The sequence below is a fragment of the Histoplasma capsulatum genome (assembly GCF_000150115.1).
Source record: "Histoplasma capsulatum G186AR genomic scaffold supercont2.2, whole genome shotgun sequence".
NCBI classification, from domain to species: Eukaryota; Fungi; Ascomycota; class Eurotiomycetes; order Onygenales; family Ajellomycetaceae; genus Histoplasma; species Histoplasma capsulatum.
Window position 1 is genome coordinate 543,372 of NW_025544802.1, and position 14,348 is coordinate 557,719.

The following is a 14,348-nucleotide window of genomic DNA, read 5'->3' on the forward strand; positions in this document are numbered from 1 at the left end:
GATGCTATGGAGGATCACTTATCCCGCCCTATCCATCCGTGTAGGAGATTGTAGGTGTCAAAACTGATGTGTAGAATTCGTATGAGAGGGTTATTTCGACCTGCGAGGATGACTAACGGAATCATGTTAAGCACGGCGAGAACTCCACATCTGCCCCTCAGTTCTGCAATCAACGCAGCCCTTTCATTGACATTATAGTCGAGGATGGTGATATATGCTACTTGGCTCAAGAAATATGAGGTGAGGAGAATCGTATGCAAGCGCGACGGTAGGGTCCCCACGTTCACAGCTTCTGAAAGCTTAAATTCTCGATTGTGCCGCTTCCTCCCCAAGGGAGCATATAATAGGTGTCTCTTGATATCCGCCCAGAGTGCCGACTCCGCGGTAGCCCAGTACCGTTGTTGTCTGGGGGATGCATGGGCCGAAGTAATTCGACGCATGTAGGCGTTCCACATCTGGCCAAATCTCGCTGCTAACACAACGACACATGCTGCTCCCAGAGTCCCGCATAGTATTTGTGTGAGGAGGTTGTCCAGTTTGATATTGACTCCTAGTAATCCCCGTGTGTACTGCACGACATAGCTCGTATTTCCAGAATGGGGATAATCATACCCCTCCGTGATCGCCATCGAAAAGGAACGAGAGTGTATTTAGAGAATTGAATGGGCCACGCTGTGGAATAAGTATGTGAAAAGGTCCTTTGTCACGCAGCTATCCGGAGCATGCGGTCCAGAGACCGGGAAAAAAAGGAATAAAAGGAGAGAAAAATCTTTCAAGAGTTTTGCTAGCTCTATCGGAAAGTTATATGAAACGCGAATTATGGCGACAGGTGTCACAAAGTGAAAACTCGACCACAGGACCAGGTTTATTGCACAGCGGCTTGGATATGTCGCCGTTGGTTATCTGTTCTAAAAATGGCCCTTGTTGAGGGAGAAAAGGGGGAGTCGAAACTGTCGGGTAGGATCAAGGCGAAAAAATTGGGCTCCAGGCGCTTCTTCAAAGCAAAGGTAAACCAAAAGAGATAGGTTGTGAGACACTACTACTAGAGTGTTTGCGCTTCTATCTTCAAGATAGCTTCCGTCTCAGCGAACGGTCTCTTTGGGGATAATGGCGTAATCGACCTCGATTGGCAATTCTATGAGGATAAAACAGTTCCATGAAGCAGCCAGTCAACAAAATCTGTAGAATGCAAAAGAATGGATCCTTTGTTATAGAATCTTGCTATCTGTGTTATTGCAGAAGAAGAATTGTTAGCCATTTACTAGAATAAATCACTGCCAGTGCGGGCAAGGAGGAGGCATGGAAATGTGAATTCACTGACCAGGATGCAGAGTGAACATAATATTTCTACCAGCGAGATGAACAGGGAAGAAAAGACACCGGCAAATGAGTTGTGTAATGAGTGCAAGTGAGGCTCAAACCAGTTAAAGAGAAGCAAATAGAAAAAGGAAGAGCTGATAAAGCTGAGGTGTGCAGTGAAGATTCTCAAGATAGAATCCTCCAGCGAGAGGAAATGACCTTGGCAGATCAAAGTCAATCTTCGCACAACATCGTGGGAAATCAGCAGCTAATTAATTCTTGTGGGGAACATACCGTCCACACGAAAGATAAGAAAAAGAAGGAGAGAAAGCAACTGTTGCAGAGAGAAGAGCAAGATGACCTGAGAGATGTCACTCCAGCTGGGGATTTGTCTCGAGTTACATGGCTGAACCACCCCTGAATGCCAGCCCATGGATTTGATGCTAGCAGGGCATCTCCGTTAGTCGAGCCAGTTTCTGCAGGCGCTGCTGCTGCTCAGAAGGCGACTCTCAAGTCGCCTTCTGAAGAAGCTGAGTAAAAATAAAAAGCACCCTGTAACCTAGCGGCGGTGACCTTCAGCGCGCGACGACCCACCAGGGAAACAAGCCCATGTTGTTCCAGGATTGAATCCAGCTTATGAGAAACCAGGAAACGGATCCCACCACCCTGATCGGAAACAGCCGACGACTCCCCTGGGCGCTTCTTTGGCTGTTTAGCTGCTTGGCGGCCGGGATGCCCTCCAGTCAAAGGACTTGCCGCAAGCGGATGCCGCCGTGGCGGGACGGAGGCACCAGTCGATTGCCATGTTCCCTGCGAGGATGACACGATTCGCAGCCAGGGGTAGTTACAGCGGGGGCGCTGCCGTGTGCGACTCTTGACTGGACAGCGTTTTGTTCCCAGCGCCCGGAATGTGCCCAAAGCTTGGAGCAGAGGGGGCAACGTTCGCCATTCTCAGAAACTTGTTTGGAACACAACTCCTTTCGCGGCTTCTACTGGATAACGATCAGGGTTTGTTGTTTTTCTTCTTCGCTTGACAGTTCTTTGGTGTTTCAGGTGTTTCAACTCGAAAACGTGTGGCTGTTGTGGATTTGCCATGCAGTCTTTTGAGTGTGTGTGGCGGACGACCTTACACGCATATTATTATTTCATCAAATTGAATTCTATTCACCGTTAATCGTGAGGTACGGGTCATCAAAGTAAGATACCAATATAAGTTAAATATGATGAAATTATCTAGATACTAATTTTATACTAATCTTACATAGTAATCAATTTGATCGGCAATATATAATCTGTGCATGGAATGTTCTCAGGTAATTACTTATCGTGGTACTGACATCCGCAACAAGGATTGCTGGATCCGGCAATGAGTCTATGTGAGGAATAGACAAGTTAACTCAAGGAAATTTCTCATGGATAACGGAGTCCATCCACAGAACCCCCGCCCAAAAAACTCAATCATCTACATACACTTAAGCTCCACTTGACCAGCTAATCCTCACTGTGGCCCCAAAAAACAAACTTTGAAAGGGATCTGGAGCGCTCCTCCTCTCCGCCAGTTATCCCATCTTGCTCATCTCAGCTAAATTGCCCGCGGTGTCGACATTCGCGGCCTTCTGTAAAATGCGGTATTTAAGAGGCCTAGACATAGTTTTGTATTTATTTTTTATTTATTTATTTTTATTTTATTTTATTTTTATCTTTGCGCAGCAATGAGACTTGAAAAGTTCCGCCGGACCGGAGAGATGATAGCGTCGGCCCCCAATTCTTATCGTCATTTTAGTTGAACCCCGCTTGCGAAAATTTCAACAGTGTCGACTTCTTCTGATGCAACGAACTTAAAACCACCAGAGATGAACTGTTCGCTGTCTGGCAAAGGGCTATCACTTTTCCTCCCTAGCTCAAAAATGATGCCGCGACAGTCCCTATCGTCCCATCCACCCCCCATCGACACAGATGATTTCCCCAGATACGTAACTGCTGGCTTCGCTGGCCAAAAACACCACCACACCCTTGAAATCATCAGGAATGCCCCACCTTCCCGCAGGAATCCGAGCAAGGATGGCACTGTTCCTCTCTGGATTATCCATCAATTCAGTGTTCATATCCGTATTGATATATCCAGGTGCAATGGCGTTGACTGAAATGCCCTTGGACATCCATTCGTTCGACAGGGCCTTGGTTAGCTGGGCTACCCCACCCTTTGATGCTGCGTATGCTGGTACCGTGATGCCACCTTGGAACGAGAGAAGGGATGCCACATTGATGATGGTCCCTCTCCGCCCAGACTGGAAACTGGCAGCATCACGAGACAGAAGATACGCACCAAATTCTCGACATAACGTAAAAACAGACGTTAAGTTAACTTGGAGAACCTAGAAACAAAATTTTAGCCTCAGATCTTGGGAACAAAAGTATCCTAACAGAAAAAGACGTGACAGTAGTAGACGATGGCAGGGTATTTTGTAACGTCCGATGCGGGAATCGTGCGATGGTAGGCTATTTTGCAACATATGATACGATGTCCACAAAATTCAGATACTTCATCAGATTACCATCCCGGAGTAAATATACCCGGGCAAGAGATAAGGACATCTTGACAACGTGAAATGACAAATAGAGCAGAAGCAATCGGGTCCAGAGAAATGACATTGAACTCACCTCATCCCAATCGTCATCAGGAAAGCTCTCACTCGGATGCCGTCTCTGCACCCCAGCACAGTTCAACAGAATATCCATCCCTCTACCTGCCCTGGCGATCGTGGGAATTATTCTCTTCACAGACTCCTGGTTGGCAAGGTCGGCAACATGGATTGTTGCCGTTCTTCCTGTCTGACTAATTATCTCATCACGAGTGCTGGTGTTTTTCTCATCTCTCTAAAATGGTGAGATAAGGTTGTCGATGTAAGTTAGCGGGAGCTTTAACTCTAGATTTTTACTCGCTGTATTCTCTTGAACAATAGCTAAGTAAGTGGCACGAGAGAGGAGAGGGGGCGCGTGGGGCAAGGTGCAGCTGCAGCTACTCAATGAACTTTTTCAGTTGGTGGGTTCTCTTCTCTCTGTCTTCCTCTGATATGAAAACACAATCTTCCAAGAGCCCATGCTAGTCTTGGAAGAGAACATGACGTGGGAAAAAAATGAGGGATAAGAAGAAAGGACAAAATCGCAACGAGCATTTTGGTGTCCTTTTTTTCTTCCCGTAGTATTCTTTTTTATGTGTCTTTCCTTCCTCTTTTTTTCCTGGCAAGCTGCCTGGAGTGTGGAAGACAATCAATTCGTGCCAAATGTGTATAGCCATACGGAATCAAGTGACTAGGCACCTCATCCGAAGACCATTTTCAATGGCGAGCAACAGCCGGGAAGGGCCATCTCATCATCTATCCATCCTCACCGGAATAGTAGAAGAATGGGATATAATACAAAAGCAAACTTCATGGGGGGATGGATAAAATGCAAAAGGCGATCGATGCTCGTCATCTTGTAAGGGCAATCTGAATATCATCCTGATTGACAATAGTACAGTACTTTCTCAACCGAAGCCAATTGCATTTCGGTTACCTGAGGAGACCACAAGAATTACAAGCCATTTGTGAAAAACATAGTGAGCAGCATTCCCATTGTAGAAAAAAGGGAACTGTAAATAATAGTGAGAAAGAAAAAAAAAATTAAAGAAAAAAGAAAAGTAATCAAGGACACAAATAATAAAATTGCCGTCATGCTCACCTGGACAAGAATAATATCGGCCCCAGCTTCCGCTAACGCAATGGCCATTGCGCATCCAAGACCACGGGTACCACCAGTCACCACGGCTGTCTTCCCGGCAAGCGAGAAAAGCGAGAGAACAGTGCTCGCTGAGGGGAGACAAGGAGCTGTTTCTGACGGCTGTAGGGCTGGTTCCGAGGAGGAGAGTCCCATGATTGGCTGTCAACGGTGCTGAGGTTTTGATGATGAAAGGAACGCTCGATGAGATAGCTTGGTTTTGAATATGGGCAGTTTGGAGGAGACCTTCTGAGGAGATGAGAGGTACTCTGAGGAATGGGATCAGTGCAATAAATAAAAATTTGCGTTGTTTTCCCTCCCACAAAGCTGGAACGTGGATTTGAATGCTGATTTTTGAGGATTTGGGATGTTATAACAAAATGATGCCTACGGATACTGCTGTCACCTCGGGATTTGCTTCGGCCGGGTTTTTTGTTTGTCGGGCTTGGGCATCTTTTGAACTAGTGACTTGAAGGAGCAAAGCAGGACATTTATGAGCTTTCCCGTACAAGCTGAAATCCACTGTTTCACAACGTCAGTAATTGCTGGAAGTTGGAGTGTGACACTGGAAAAGTTTGCAAGGCTGGCGTAAAGTTTGATTGTATCCAGTGAAAAGGGATTATTAATAAACTATATTTCAACTTCTACGGCGGCAATCCTTTACCCTCTTTTATTGAGCTCAATTCAAATCATCGCACTTTGATCTTTTGGAAATAAATGAAGACGTGAAAAATAAACATAGACGACTTGACGTATTTTGAAGCAACCGTTGATTGAACAACTCCGCCAGCCTAGCTAAGTGAGCAAGATGAAGATGGATTGGCAAGTAATGCATACCAGTTCTACTCCGTAGTACTCATAACATTCCTGAGGTAACTTTTTCATCGCTTACTTGGGAACTTAGAGAGTGGCCTAAAACTGATTCTCCATGTTATAGGTAGAGGAATTCTATGGAACCCACATTCATCACCTTTTTTGAGGGGATTTCTAGCCCAATATCATAGTTGATTGAACCACCTCGCCGACATCGCCTATTGCCATTTCAAGGCTGGACGGGCGCGAGGGTAGGGATTTGAAGGGGGCAGAAGCACTTAGCCGCAAATTCTGTTGTTGGCGAGCATCTAAATAACTGGAGTTCAAACGTCATTTAACCTTGCCAGGAACAATTTCTTTCTACAGGTTTGTTTTGGTAATAATATCCAGTTGAATTTCTATCGTTCCGAGAACGCTGGGTCAAAATACGATGGCATTTGGAATATTCTGAGTGAATGACGTCGTGGGGAATCACTTTTATTGACATTTGAGCCTCTTGTATGATTCAGCCATGGTCGTCGGCATCCCGTCTGCTCGTTGATAGAGCCTCTTTAGAAACAGAAGTGAGAAGTGTGCTAAAGAGTTTCCATGCATGAATCTCACAAGCTTAACGCCGACAGGCGGATGACTTTGCAAGATATTGCTTGGTCAAGCAGTCTACCATGGTGGGACTGGCCACCAGCTTAAGACTGGGATTTGGTCAATATTGTGGCAGGCTCTTGAAGCTTGAGATACGAAGATGCGGACCCATCAGGGTAAGAATGGATCTAAAAAGGCATCGAACGCTTTCTAATTCAGCCTGTGATGTGGGGAAGAAAGACATCCGCTATCGTTAGTCTGGACATGATCGAACCGAAGTGCTTAAAAAAGAGGCACTGGCGGTTTTCAAAGTGGGAGCTTCGAATAGTATGGCATGTGGCCACATACTATGTAAAATAAGTGCTAGATAGGCGGGCTAAGGCAATAGGCATGGCTAGACTCTTGTCAGGATTCTCAGCAAGCCTGAAATGATAGGCGGATTCAACTAGTTGAGCTTTAAACGAGCAGTTAAGCGCCTCCGCTGGGTTCGTCTACAAGCGAGCACGAGTTGAGTTCGAGACTGCAACTTGTTTGAACAGCCAAACAGGCCACCGCAATGAGCACATTTTTTCAAAGGAAGACCTATTTCAATATTTCTTGGTGTAAGCAAAACCAAACAGAATAGTTATGAATGGTTACGACGATTTTTCATTTCTGATGCTAAATGCATTTTCAATTAGACGGTGCTAGCTCATTGATATTTGCAATTATCAAAACAGGAGTCAGGTTCGGGGCAGCTAGAACACGTACTAATTGAAATCCCAAGGAATCGGCCATGATCCAATTCTCTTTTACTCAAGCTTCGTCTTGAATGCAATGTCAATCCTTCACTCCGTTTGGAAGCGTACACTTGAATCGATGACGCTAAAGAAGCCAAAAAGAAGCTCCCCACCGACTTTTGCTGTGCATATATGCGACAGAAACATGAAGAATCAAAGAAATAACAAAGAAGAACAAGCTCTACGTCACTAGCCGGAGCGGTGAGCCTTTCTATCCTTCACATTCCCTAGCCTACTCCGCATCCACACGTACAGTACGCATGAGCATGCACATGCACACAGACAGGCGTAGGTCAATTTATATAGCTACATCCCGCGTCCTCTTAAACTTCCCGTTTTACATTATCTATCTCTTCACTTGCATAATTCTAACAAAATCTTAAGTTGTCGCCTAGAATAGTATTTCTCCTGGATATTTTCAACGCTTTACCTCTGATATGTCGATGCTGCAGACCAACTCGGACAACGAGATGTCGGTGCTCAAATAAATCAGAAGTCGGAGAAAGGCGGAACAAACATGCAAGCCTACCACCCACCTGCCATCTTCAAAGAAGCGAACACTACAGCGATCACAACCTATGGGACTAGCTTTAAGCAAGGATAAGGGATGCGTCTTTGATTCCAACACGGCTCCTTACAGAAATGAATGAGAGAAGGGAATTTATGCATGTACGCAAAGGGGGGGAAATCCTTCTACTGAAAACATTAACTATCCTCCGGAATAATAAGTGATGTACTGTACCTTAAAAAAAGGCAAAAAGAAGGCAAGAACCCAAAAATAAAACAACAAGCGCGCGGCCCATCGGGCTGAACCTTCATGCTCTGTTGTCTGTTGTCTCCTGCACATGCGCGATTAGTTGGCTCGGGGATTGGTGTTTGACAGATCTGCTTTCTCTCTTTGTTTTGAACCTCCATGGGATCGATGAGGTTTCCAAAGACGGCTGGGCACCTGCAGAGAATTCTCTTTCCGTTCCGTCGTTAACAGTGGTTTGGGTACGGGAGGGGCTTGCAATTGGTGTGCGAATGGGGTGTGGAAGACAATCGGATGTTGACAGTTGCAAGCTCGAGAATTGCGCTGCCAAACGGAGTAGGATAGGAGAATATACCTACCCTCCACACCTGAGCTGAGGTACTTGCATAGATAGGGAGAATGGACTGTACTTTCACGTACGGTATAAGCGAAGTGTTGCGTGCAGTATATTTTCCGCCAGACGCACAGTTGATTAAGATGATAGCTGATGTTTGATATAGATGTACAGAGGTCAACTATCGACACCATTTTGCGATGACTCATGATGGCTCATTTGCAGAACTCGCCTTCAGATTCAATCCCGTCCAACTCAACTCGACTGAAATCACCAACCCCAGGATATCCTTAATCAACGATAACTATGACCATGATATTACTTAGCTAATCACCCGTGAAGCCCTCCCTCTCGGCAACTGAGGCCATCAAATCACAAGATATTATCAATATTTCATCGTCGGCCTTTGAAAAGCCTTCTCCGCTCGCCATTGCTCGCGGACTATGAAATATCGGTTATTGAAGCCCTTCAGATTCGCTTCACCTTTTAGGACGACGACGGCAACGACCACCACCACCACCACCACCATCACCAGATCCGAATCTCCCCATCCATTTCTCTTCGTTTGCTATTCACACTCCGCTTCCAAATCCCGGACCACTTTTGCCTGACATCTATTTATGCAATACTCTATTTGTGTTATTACATGCAAAATCTGCATGTAAATATCTACGTCCTTTGGTCGGAATCATAATCTATGCGCGTATGTATGTTACTGTATATACACATCTACATACCAGTTTTATGAGACTGTTGGCTGGCTAAGGAACGAGGCATATATGCCTGAATTCACCTTCATACAGCAACACCTACAAACGCTGACAACGGGCCAGGCAAACGAAAGCTTTTCTTTCTTTCTTTTCTTTTCTTTTTTTTTTCGTATTGTCATTTGTCATATCTGTTTGTTTGCTATATCAAGTTGGCGTGGGTGGCTGGAATGGGATATATATCATTTCTTTCAGGGGTATATTTATTTGTGCCCTGCAACTGGTCTTTTAAGTCTACCTCGGGAAGCAAGGGGCGCGGGTTTTTAGCGCTCAGGATGCACAGGTTGTGATCTCGTTCAAACTGTTTGTGGGTGATGGACTGTACAGGACCTGAAATTGGGAAGGCTGACGAGGCAAAAAAACAATCAACATTGGAAAATGCAAGTTGTGACTGGGCTGTAATATGGGGAGCCCTCATCGCTTTGGTAGCCTCGTTTGGCTGACAATAGAAAGAAGTTCTTTTACATAACTAGCTAAGTTCACTAGTTTCTAAATATCTATATGCTTTAAAATATGGGATTTGTATCCACGTTCCACTTTGAGTACTGATTTGGTATATCTTTTTTTTTTCTTTTCTTGTTCTTTTTGGCCCCCATACTTTTCTATATCTGTGGCCGTATTTTGCGTGGATCGGTTGAAAAAAAAAGTCATGATTTTGAGGCTCAGTTCGTTCTTTCGTCAACTCGTTTTAGGATGAAAGATCTACATGCTTACATAGCTTCAAATTGCGGAGTGTGAAATAGCGTCGCTGCCGTTGGCTAAACAGGCAACCCTTCTACATTTTTGACGTGACTATGGGGTGTCTGTTCCATGCCGCCGCTGCTGTTCCCGCTGACATTTCTTTTGCACATTTTCACCGAGCCGCCAACTGTTCAAGCCTTTTCGGATCTGTGTGTGATCCAATCCAACCACAAGCAGTGGAACCTACCTCTGTGTGTTCACCTTGTAGGTCCCAGGATGCAACCGCATACATATATAGATCAGATCTGCAACCGGCAACAAGAAGCAAATTTTCAAAAACAAAGAATTCTTCAGGATTTTTCACGTGCGTGGGGGTTTTGGGAGTTCTTGTAAGCAGAATGGTTGGGCTCGTGTGACTGGTCTAGACTGTTACCCTTTGTGCTGCATCGCATATCACACTACTGTGGACTGAAGAAGAAGAGGAATCGTCAAGAAAAATGCAAGGGGGGATCAGGTAGGGTACGGAAAGGAGGGGCGATTCATCACTGTGGATGCCTAAGGGGGGGAGAAAGGGAGGGGAAATAAATGCCTGTGTTGGGCTGCCCTGCCCTATCTCGACTTGTACAGTATGTGTACAAGCAACGGTTGGTGATGGGAAGCACAGAGACTCCTATTAGGTTTCTGGGAGCACGTTAAACAGCCGCCAAGTGTAACAAACATCTGGGTTGGAGTGTAGCAGGGATGAAGTTGTATAGAGAATGGAGTACGGGCTGTACGCAACAGGGATTATGAGAGAAGGAAGGGATAAATTCGAATCGGATGAGCACACACAAGTAGCTGATCCCTATCCATATCCCTATTTCCAGCTGATAACCCATTGTCATTTCGATTTATTTGTTGGAGTTGCTTTTAAAAGGTGCTTCAATATCGTGGCGCCAGCACACTGGACTTTGTCAGAAAAAGTGAAAATAATCCTTGTCCACTTAAAAATAAAAATAAAAAAAAAGGACTCGAACGCAAAATGTACAGATACATGTACGGAGGTAACCTACCATGGATGCGTAGATTTCTGGCTTCCAACATTGGTCCAAATCTGCAAAAAGTCGAACCGTGGCTGGATTATTTGCATAGCGACTTGACCCTGTGAGGAGCGCTTTCAACTCCTGCGTTTGCTAAACGGGCTGAGATGGTGCAGTGAAATCTAATATTATTCTCCTTTCCATGGAAACTGTAGAGTTTGGGGGCGTGTCCTGCATGTGGTGCATTGACCTCGGAATGGATGCATCAGATGTGCTGTTCAACGGGCCTGTTCGCTGTATTGTTGGATGCAAAAAGCGCTCAAACTCGCGATACTATTGGCAAGCGAGCAGCAGGGTATTGCTAGACAAACGGCAGTCATTGGCTGGCAGCGATGACATGAACCGTTGGCATCACTAGCATATTGTGAACAGATAATCGTTCCCTTGCACACCACATCTGTTGTGGACTTCTATCCGGAGCTTGCCCTCCACTCGCTTGCGATACACGAGTATCTTGAGAATCCCGAGGAATGGAAGCACGGTATAACCGTACATAGATGACCCGTTTTCTCAGTGCGCTTGAAGAAAAGCTTGGCCTGAAGCTATCCCTTTTCTCATTTTTGTTCCTCAGCCCCTCATTCTGATAGAATTTTCCCTGGATAGCAAGGGCCCATGGTGATCCGGGAAAGGCGCACTCCAAAGGAACATGGCGAGGGGCATGCACGCCCGCTAATTCGCCGTTATCCATCCTTGGCTTGTGATTGAATTGAAGTCCTTGGATATAACGAGGTAGCTAATTCTGAAAAATATGCCAGCATAAGAACCTTGTTCATTGCAAACCAGACGATTGAAAGAAGTTTAAAAAGGGCATTAAATTCAGTTCAGGCGCAGCCACAGGGCCTTCGCAGCCCCTATCTGGCATCAGCCAGTACGTCCTGTCTCTGGCTTATCCGATCGAGATCTGGACTTCCTTTTCGTTTCCCTTTTCAACGCTCGAGAGTGGTTGGCGGACAACACACCCGACCTGCCAATACTCTGCCATCATTATTTTTCGGCTCGATTTTCGACTGAAGTTTTCGCAGGGAAAAGCAACGGCACACGGGCAGGCCAGTGCAACACAGGAGAGTTGGCTGGGTTCGCCATCGACGCCATTATTCAGCAATCTTTTTGGGTCCGCTGACTACGGGTATTTGCTGGTGGCTTGTTGGGTAGGGTAGGGTGGTAGGCCCTTGGGTCTTGGATGAAGGGATGGCGGCAGTTGGTGGTGGTTGCGGGAACTACTCTTTTTTTGGCGGCTGAAGATCCAGAGGAGGCATTTTCTCCAAAGAGAGACAAGAATCAGTCCTCGATCCATGCAAACTCGAATCCATTCCGCGGTTCGGGGGCTCTACAGATGCAAATGCACAGGACAATGTACTATACATACATCCATGTACATGTACAGTACATGTACCTTGCTTCGTATGTTGGCATCCCAGCCTAAAAGGAATATGCTGAGGGTACTGGGCAACGCTGTATAACACATCCCCTGGGCTATCCGCAAATCGGCGGGACAGCCGGTGACAAAAAGTAACCTGAAAAGGAAGTTTTGATGATTAGATAGCAGGAAAGGCTTTCACGCCTGGTGTTTCTTTCTTTCCTTCCTTCAACAATCATGTTTTATGTGGTAGATAAATGGTGTGGATGTTGATCGTCTTGATTCTTCACAATTGGGCCTGGCTTGGTTCGTGCCATTGGTTAATTAATGTAACTAGTTAGTTAACTGTATTTGGGTCTCTCGCTGGCCCTCCAGGCTCCGACGACTTCAGCCCAGGGCAGCCAGCCGCCAGCTCCGGGGGACGTTATTGGCTTGGCCCAGCTACGGTACTCGCCCAGAAGTTAGCACCTCCCCGCCACCCAGTCACTCCAGATGTCACCCCGAAGTCACCGCCGCCGCCGCTGTAGCGTGTGATTCTAGCGGGCAAGTCCCCGGCAGAAGCTCCCCACTTAGGGCTAGTGTGGGGAAGAAACGACATGGAACCCGCAGCATGGGCCGCAGAGGCTCGTTATCGCCGCTATCTCGGGACTACTGTACGGAGGGCGCTATCAAAAGAATTGCGCCGGCAAAAAGACAACTAGACAGCGCCACAAATCTTGGCAGAAATTCACACTGTATTTTATACTGAATACTCAGCTCTTGATTATTCCTTGTCTCTGCTGCTATTCAACATGGAATCTGCCTGCCAATCTGCCTGTCAACCTGCGTGCCAATCTGCCTGCCAACCTGTGTGTCAATCTGCCTGCCAATCTGTGTGCCAATCTGCCAATCAGATGAGTATTCTATTCCTCCATCTGTCTGTGCTGTCTTTCTTCTCTATACTCATTGCCACCTTCTAACTCTATAATCTTTTCAATATGTACAGGAATCTGCTCAATCCATGTCTGTATCTTCTTTTGTGGCAGATTCTTTCATGTCTGCTCTCATACTCTAACAGCTTCTGTATAATTCTTAGAAGCTTCTTTTCTTGTTGTTCTGCACTTCATCCAGGGCCAAGCTGCCTCAATTGCATTGAGATCAGATGAATTCCCACATCAAAGCAGCTGTTGAATCCCATGAATATTGTACATATAACATTGGATATAGTGATTGTGTGAAGGGGCCTTATCCTCTTGCACAATAGTATTCAGACAATCAATTTGACACTCTTTTGCAAAGGGAAATAGCTTTGGTAAGAGAATTTGAACTTGATAGTAATATCAATCAATTTCATCATCTTTGTCACAAGATAGCTTGTCTGTGGCCTGTTTGAACTTTCATATTGATTTTTGATCTGATTGCTGATGATCAATCTGTAATCTTTGAATGCCATTTGACAGCTCCCATTCTTGCCTCTTTATAGATTCCATTTCAGCATTTAAAGCCTCAATATACTCAAGGGATTGAGCATGCTTCTGCAAGGTTTCTCTGACCCAACAATGAAATGAGTCCTTCTTATTGTATGAGAAGCAGGCTCAGAACATGAATTCAGATGATTCCTTCCATCATTCATATATACAGCTTTGAGAATAGATCTCATGAGATGCATGCTATATTCTATATCCATCTTGTTGATGAAGAAGAATAACAGAGATTTCATCTGATCAGATAACATTCTTTCAATCCTTCAAGATTCAATCTTTATGCTCCAGACAGAATTGAAGTCAATCTAGTCACATCTTCTTGGTGAGTTCTGACTTTCATATAGACTTTGTTTTTCACAGGCCTGCTTTGTGAAGAATCCTTCATATAGTCATAGAAGATATCTCAATTCCTTCATTACTGAATTCATTGATAAGATCAGTACATGTCTTTTCTCATTCATATTGATCACATTGAATCTTTGCAAGAATAGTGTCCTTAATACTATCATTTCTCTGAGTTGATTGATCAGATTTGGAGGCATCTCAAAGCCATTCATTGCAAAGTATAATATGAGGCAGTTCAGAATCAAATCCATGTTCAATTGCATGTTTATATATACAGTTGATTTGACTCTTTGAGATCTGGGTGATTTCTGTGATTTCAGTATTTGACTTGCCAAAATAGGG

At 45.1% G+C, this 14,348-nt stretch overlaps 7 protein-coding genes across 7 annotated transcripts in view; 1 reads left to right on the top strand and 6 right to left on the bottom strand.

The window, feature by feature from the left end:
- HCBG_01397 (uncharacterized protein) overlaps window positions 1-629 on the bottom strand; it is a gene marked incomplete at both ends in the record, with an annotated part of 2,005 nt that extends 1,376 nt beyond the window's left edge. The window contains one exon of the mRNA XM_045428447.1: window positions 118-629. Coding sequence (XP_045290233.1) covers window positions 118-629 — 512 coding nt within the window. The remainder of the gene's footprint in view (window positions 1-117) is intronic.
- Window positions 630-914: 285 nt separating this feature from the next.
- On the top strand, window positions 915-1,720 carry HCBG_01398 (uncharacterized protein; the record flags this gene model as incomplete). The annotated part of the gene is made up of 3 exons (XM_045428448.1): window positions 915-1,007; window positions 1,332-1,408; window positions 1,477-1,720. The coding sequence occupies 3 exons, from the start codon at window positions 915-917 to the stop codon at window positions 1,718-1,720; spliced, it is 414 nt and encodes a 137-aa protein (XP_045290234.1).
- A 74-nt stretch (window positions 1,721-1,794) lies between these two features.
- Window positions 1,795-2,394, bottom strand: HCBG_01399 (uncharacterized protein; the record flags this gene model as incomplete). Its single annotated transcript, XM_045428449.1, has 2 exons — window positions 1,795-2,177; window positions 2,259-2,394. The coding sequence occupies 2 exons, from the start codon at window positions 2,392-2,394 to the stop codon at window positions 1,795-1,797; spliced, it is 519 nt and encodes a 172-aa protein (XP_045290235.1).
- Window positions 2,395-2,935: 541 nt separating this feature from the next.
- Window positions 2,936-4,422, bottom strand: HCBG_01400 (2-deoxy-D-gluconate 3-dehydrogenase; the record flags this gene model as incomplete). Its single annotated transcript, XM_045428450.1, has 4 exons — window positions 2,936-3,674; window positions 3,724-3,798; window positions 3,961-4,176; window positions 4,384-4,422. The coding sequence occupies 4 exons, from the start codon at window positions 4,420-4,422 to the stop codon at window positions 3,225-3,227; spliced, it is 780 nt and encodes a 259-aa protein (XP_045290236.1).
- Window positions 4,423-4,828: 406 nt separating this feature from the next.
- HCBG_01401 (uncharacterized protein) lies at window positions 4,829-5,214 on the bottom strand (the record flags this gene model as incomplete). The annotated part of the gene is made up of 2 exons (XM_045428451.1): window positions 4,829-4,933; window positions 5,023-5,214. The coding sequence occupies 2 exons, from the start codon at window positions 5,212-5,214 to the stop codon at window positions 4,829-4,831; spliced, it is 297 nt and encodes a 98-aa protein (XP_045290237.1).
- A 2,830-nt stretch (window positions 5,215-8,044) lies between these two features.
- On the bottom strand, window positions 8,045-8,523 carry HCBG_01402 (uncharacterized protein; the record flags this gene model as incomplete). Its single annotated transcript, XM_045428452.1, has 2 exons — window positions 8,045-8,304; window positions 8,340-8,523. The coding sequence occupies 2 exons, from the start codon at window positions 8,521-8,523 to the stop codon at window positions 8,045-8,047; spliced, it is 444 nt and encodes a 147-aa protein (XP_045290238.1).
- Window positions 8,524-10,934: 2,411 nt separating this feature from the next.
- HCBG_01403 (uncharacterized protein) lies at window positions 10,935-11,529 on the bottom strand (the record flags this gene model as incomplete). The annotated part of the gene is made up of 2 exons (XM_045428453.1): window positions 10,935-11,114; window positions 11,185-11,529. 2 exons carry the CDS (start codon window positions 11,527-11,529, stop codon window positions 10,935-10,937), a joined length of 525 nt encoding a protein of 174 aa, XP_045290239.1.
- Window positions 11,530-14,348: the final 2,819 nt, after the last annotated feature.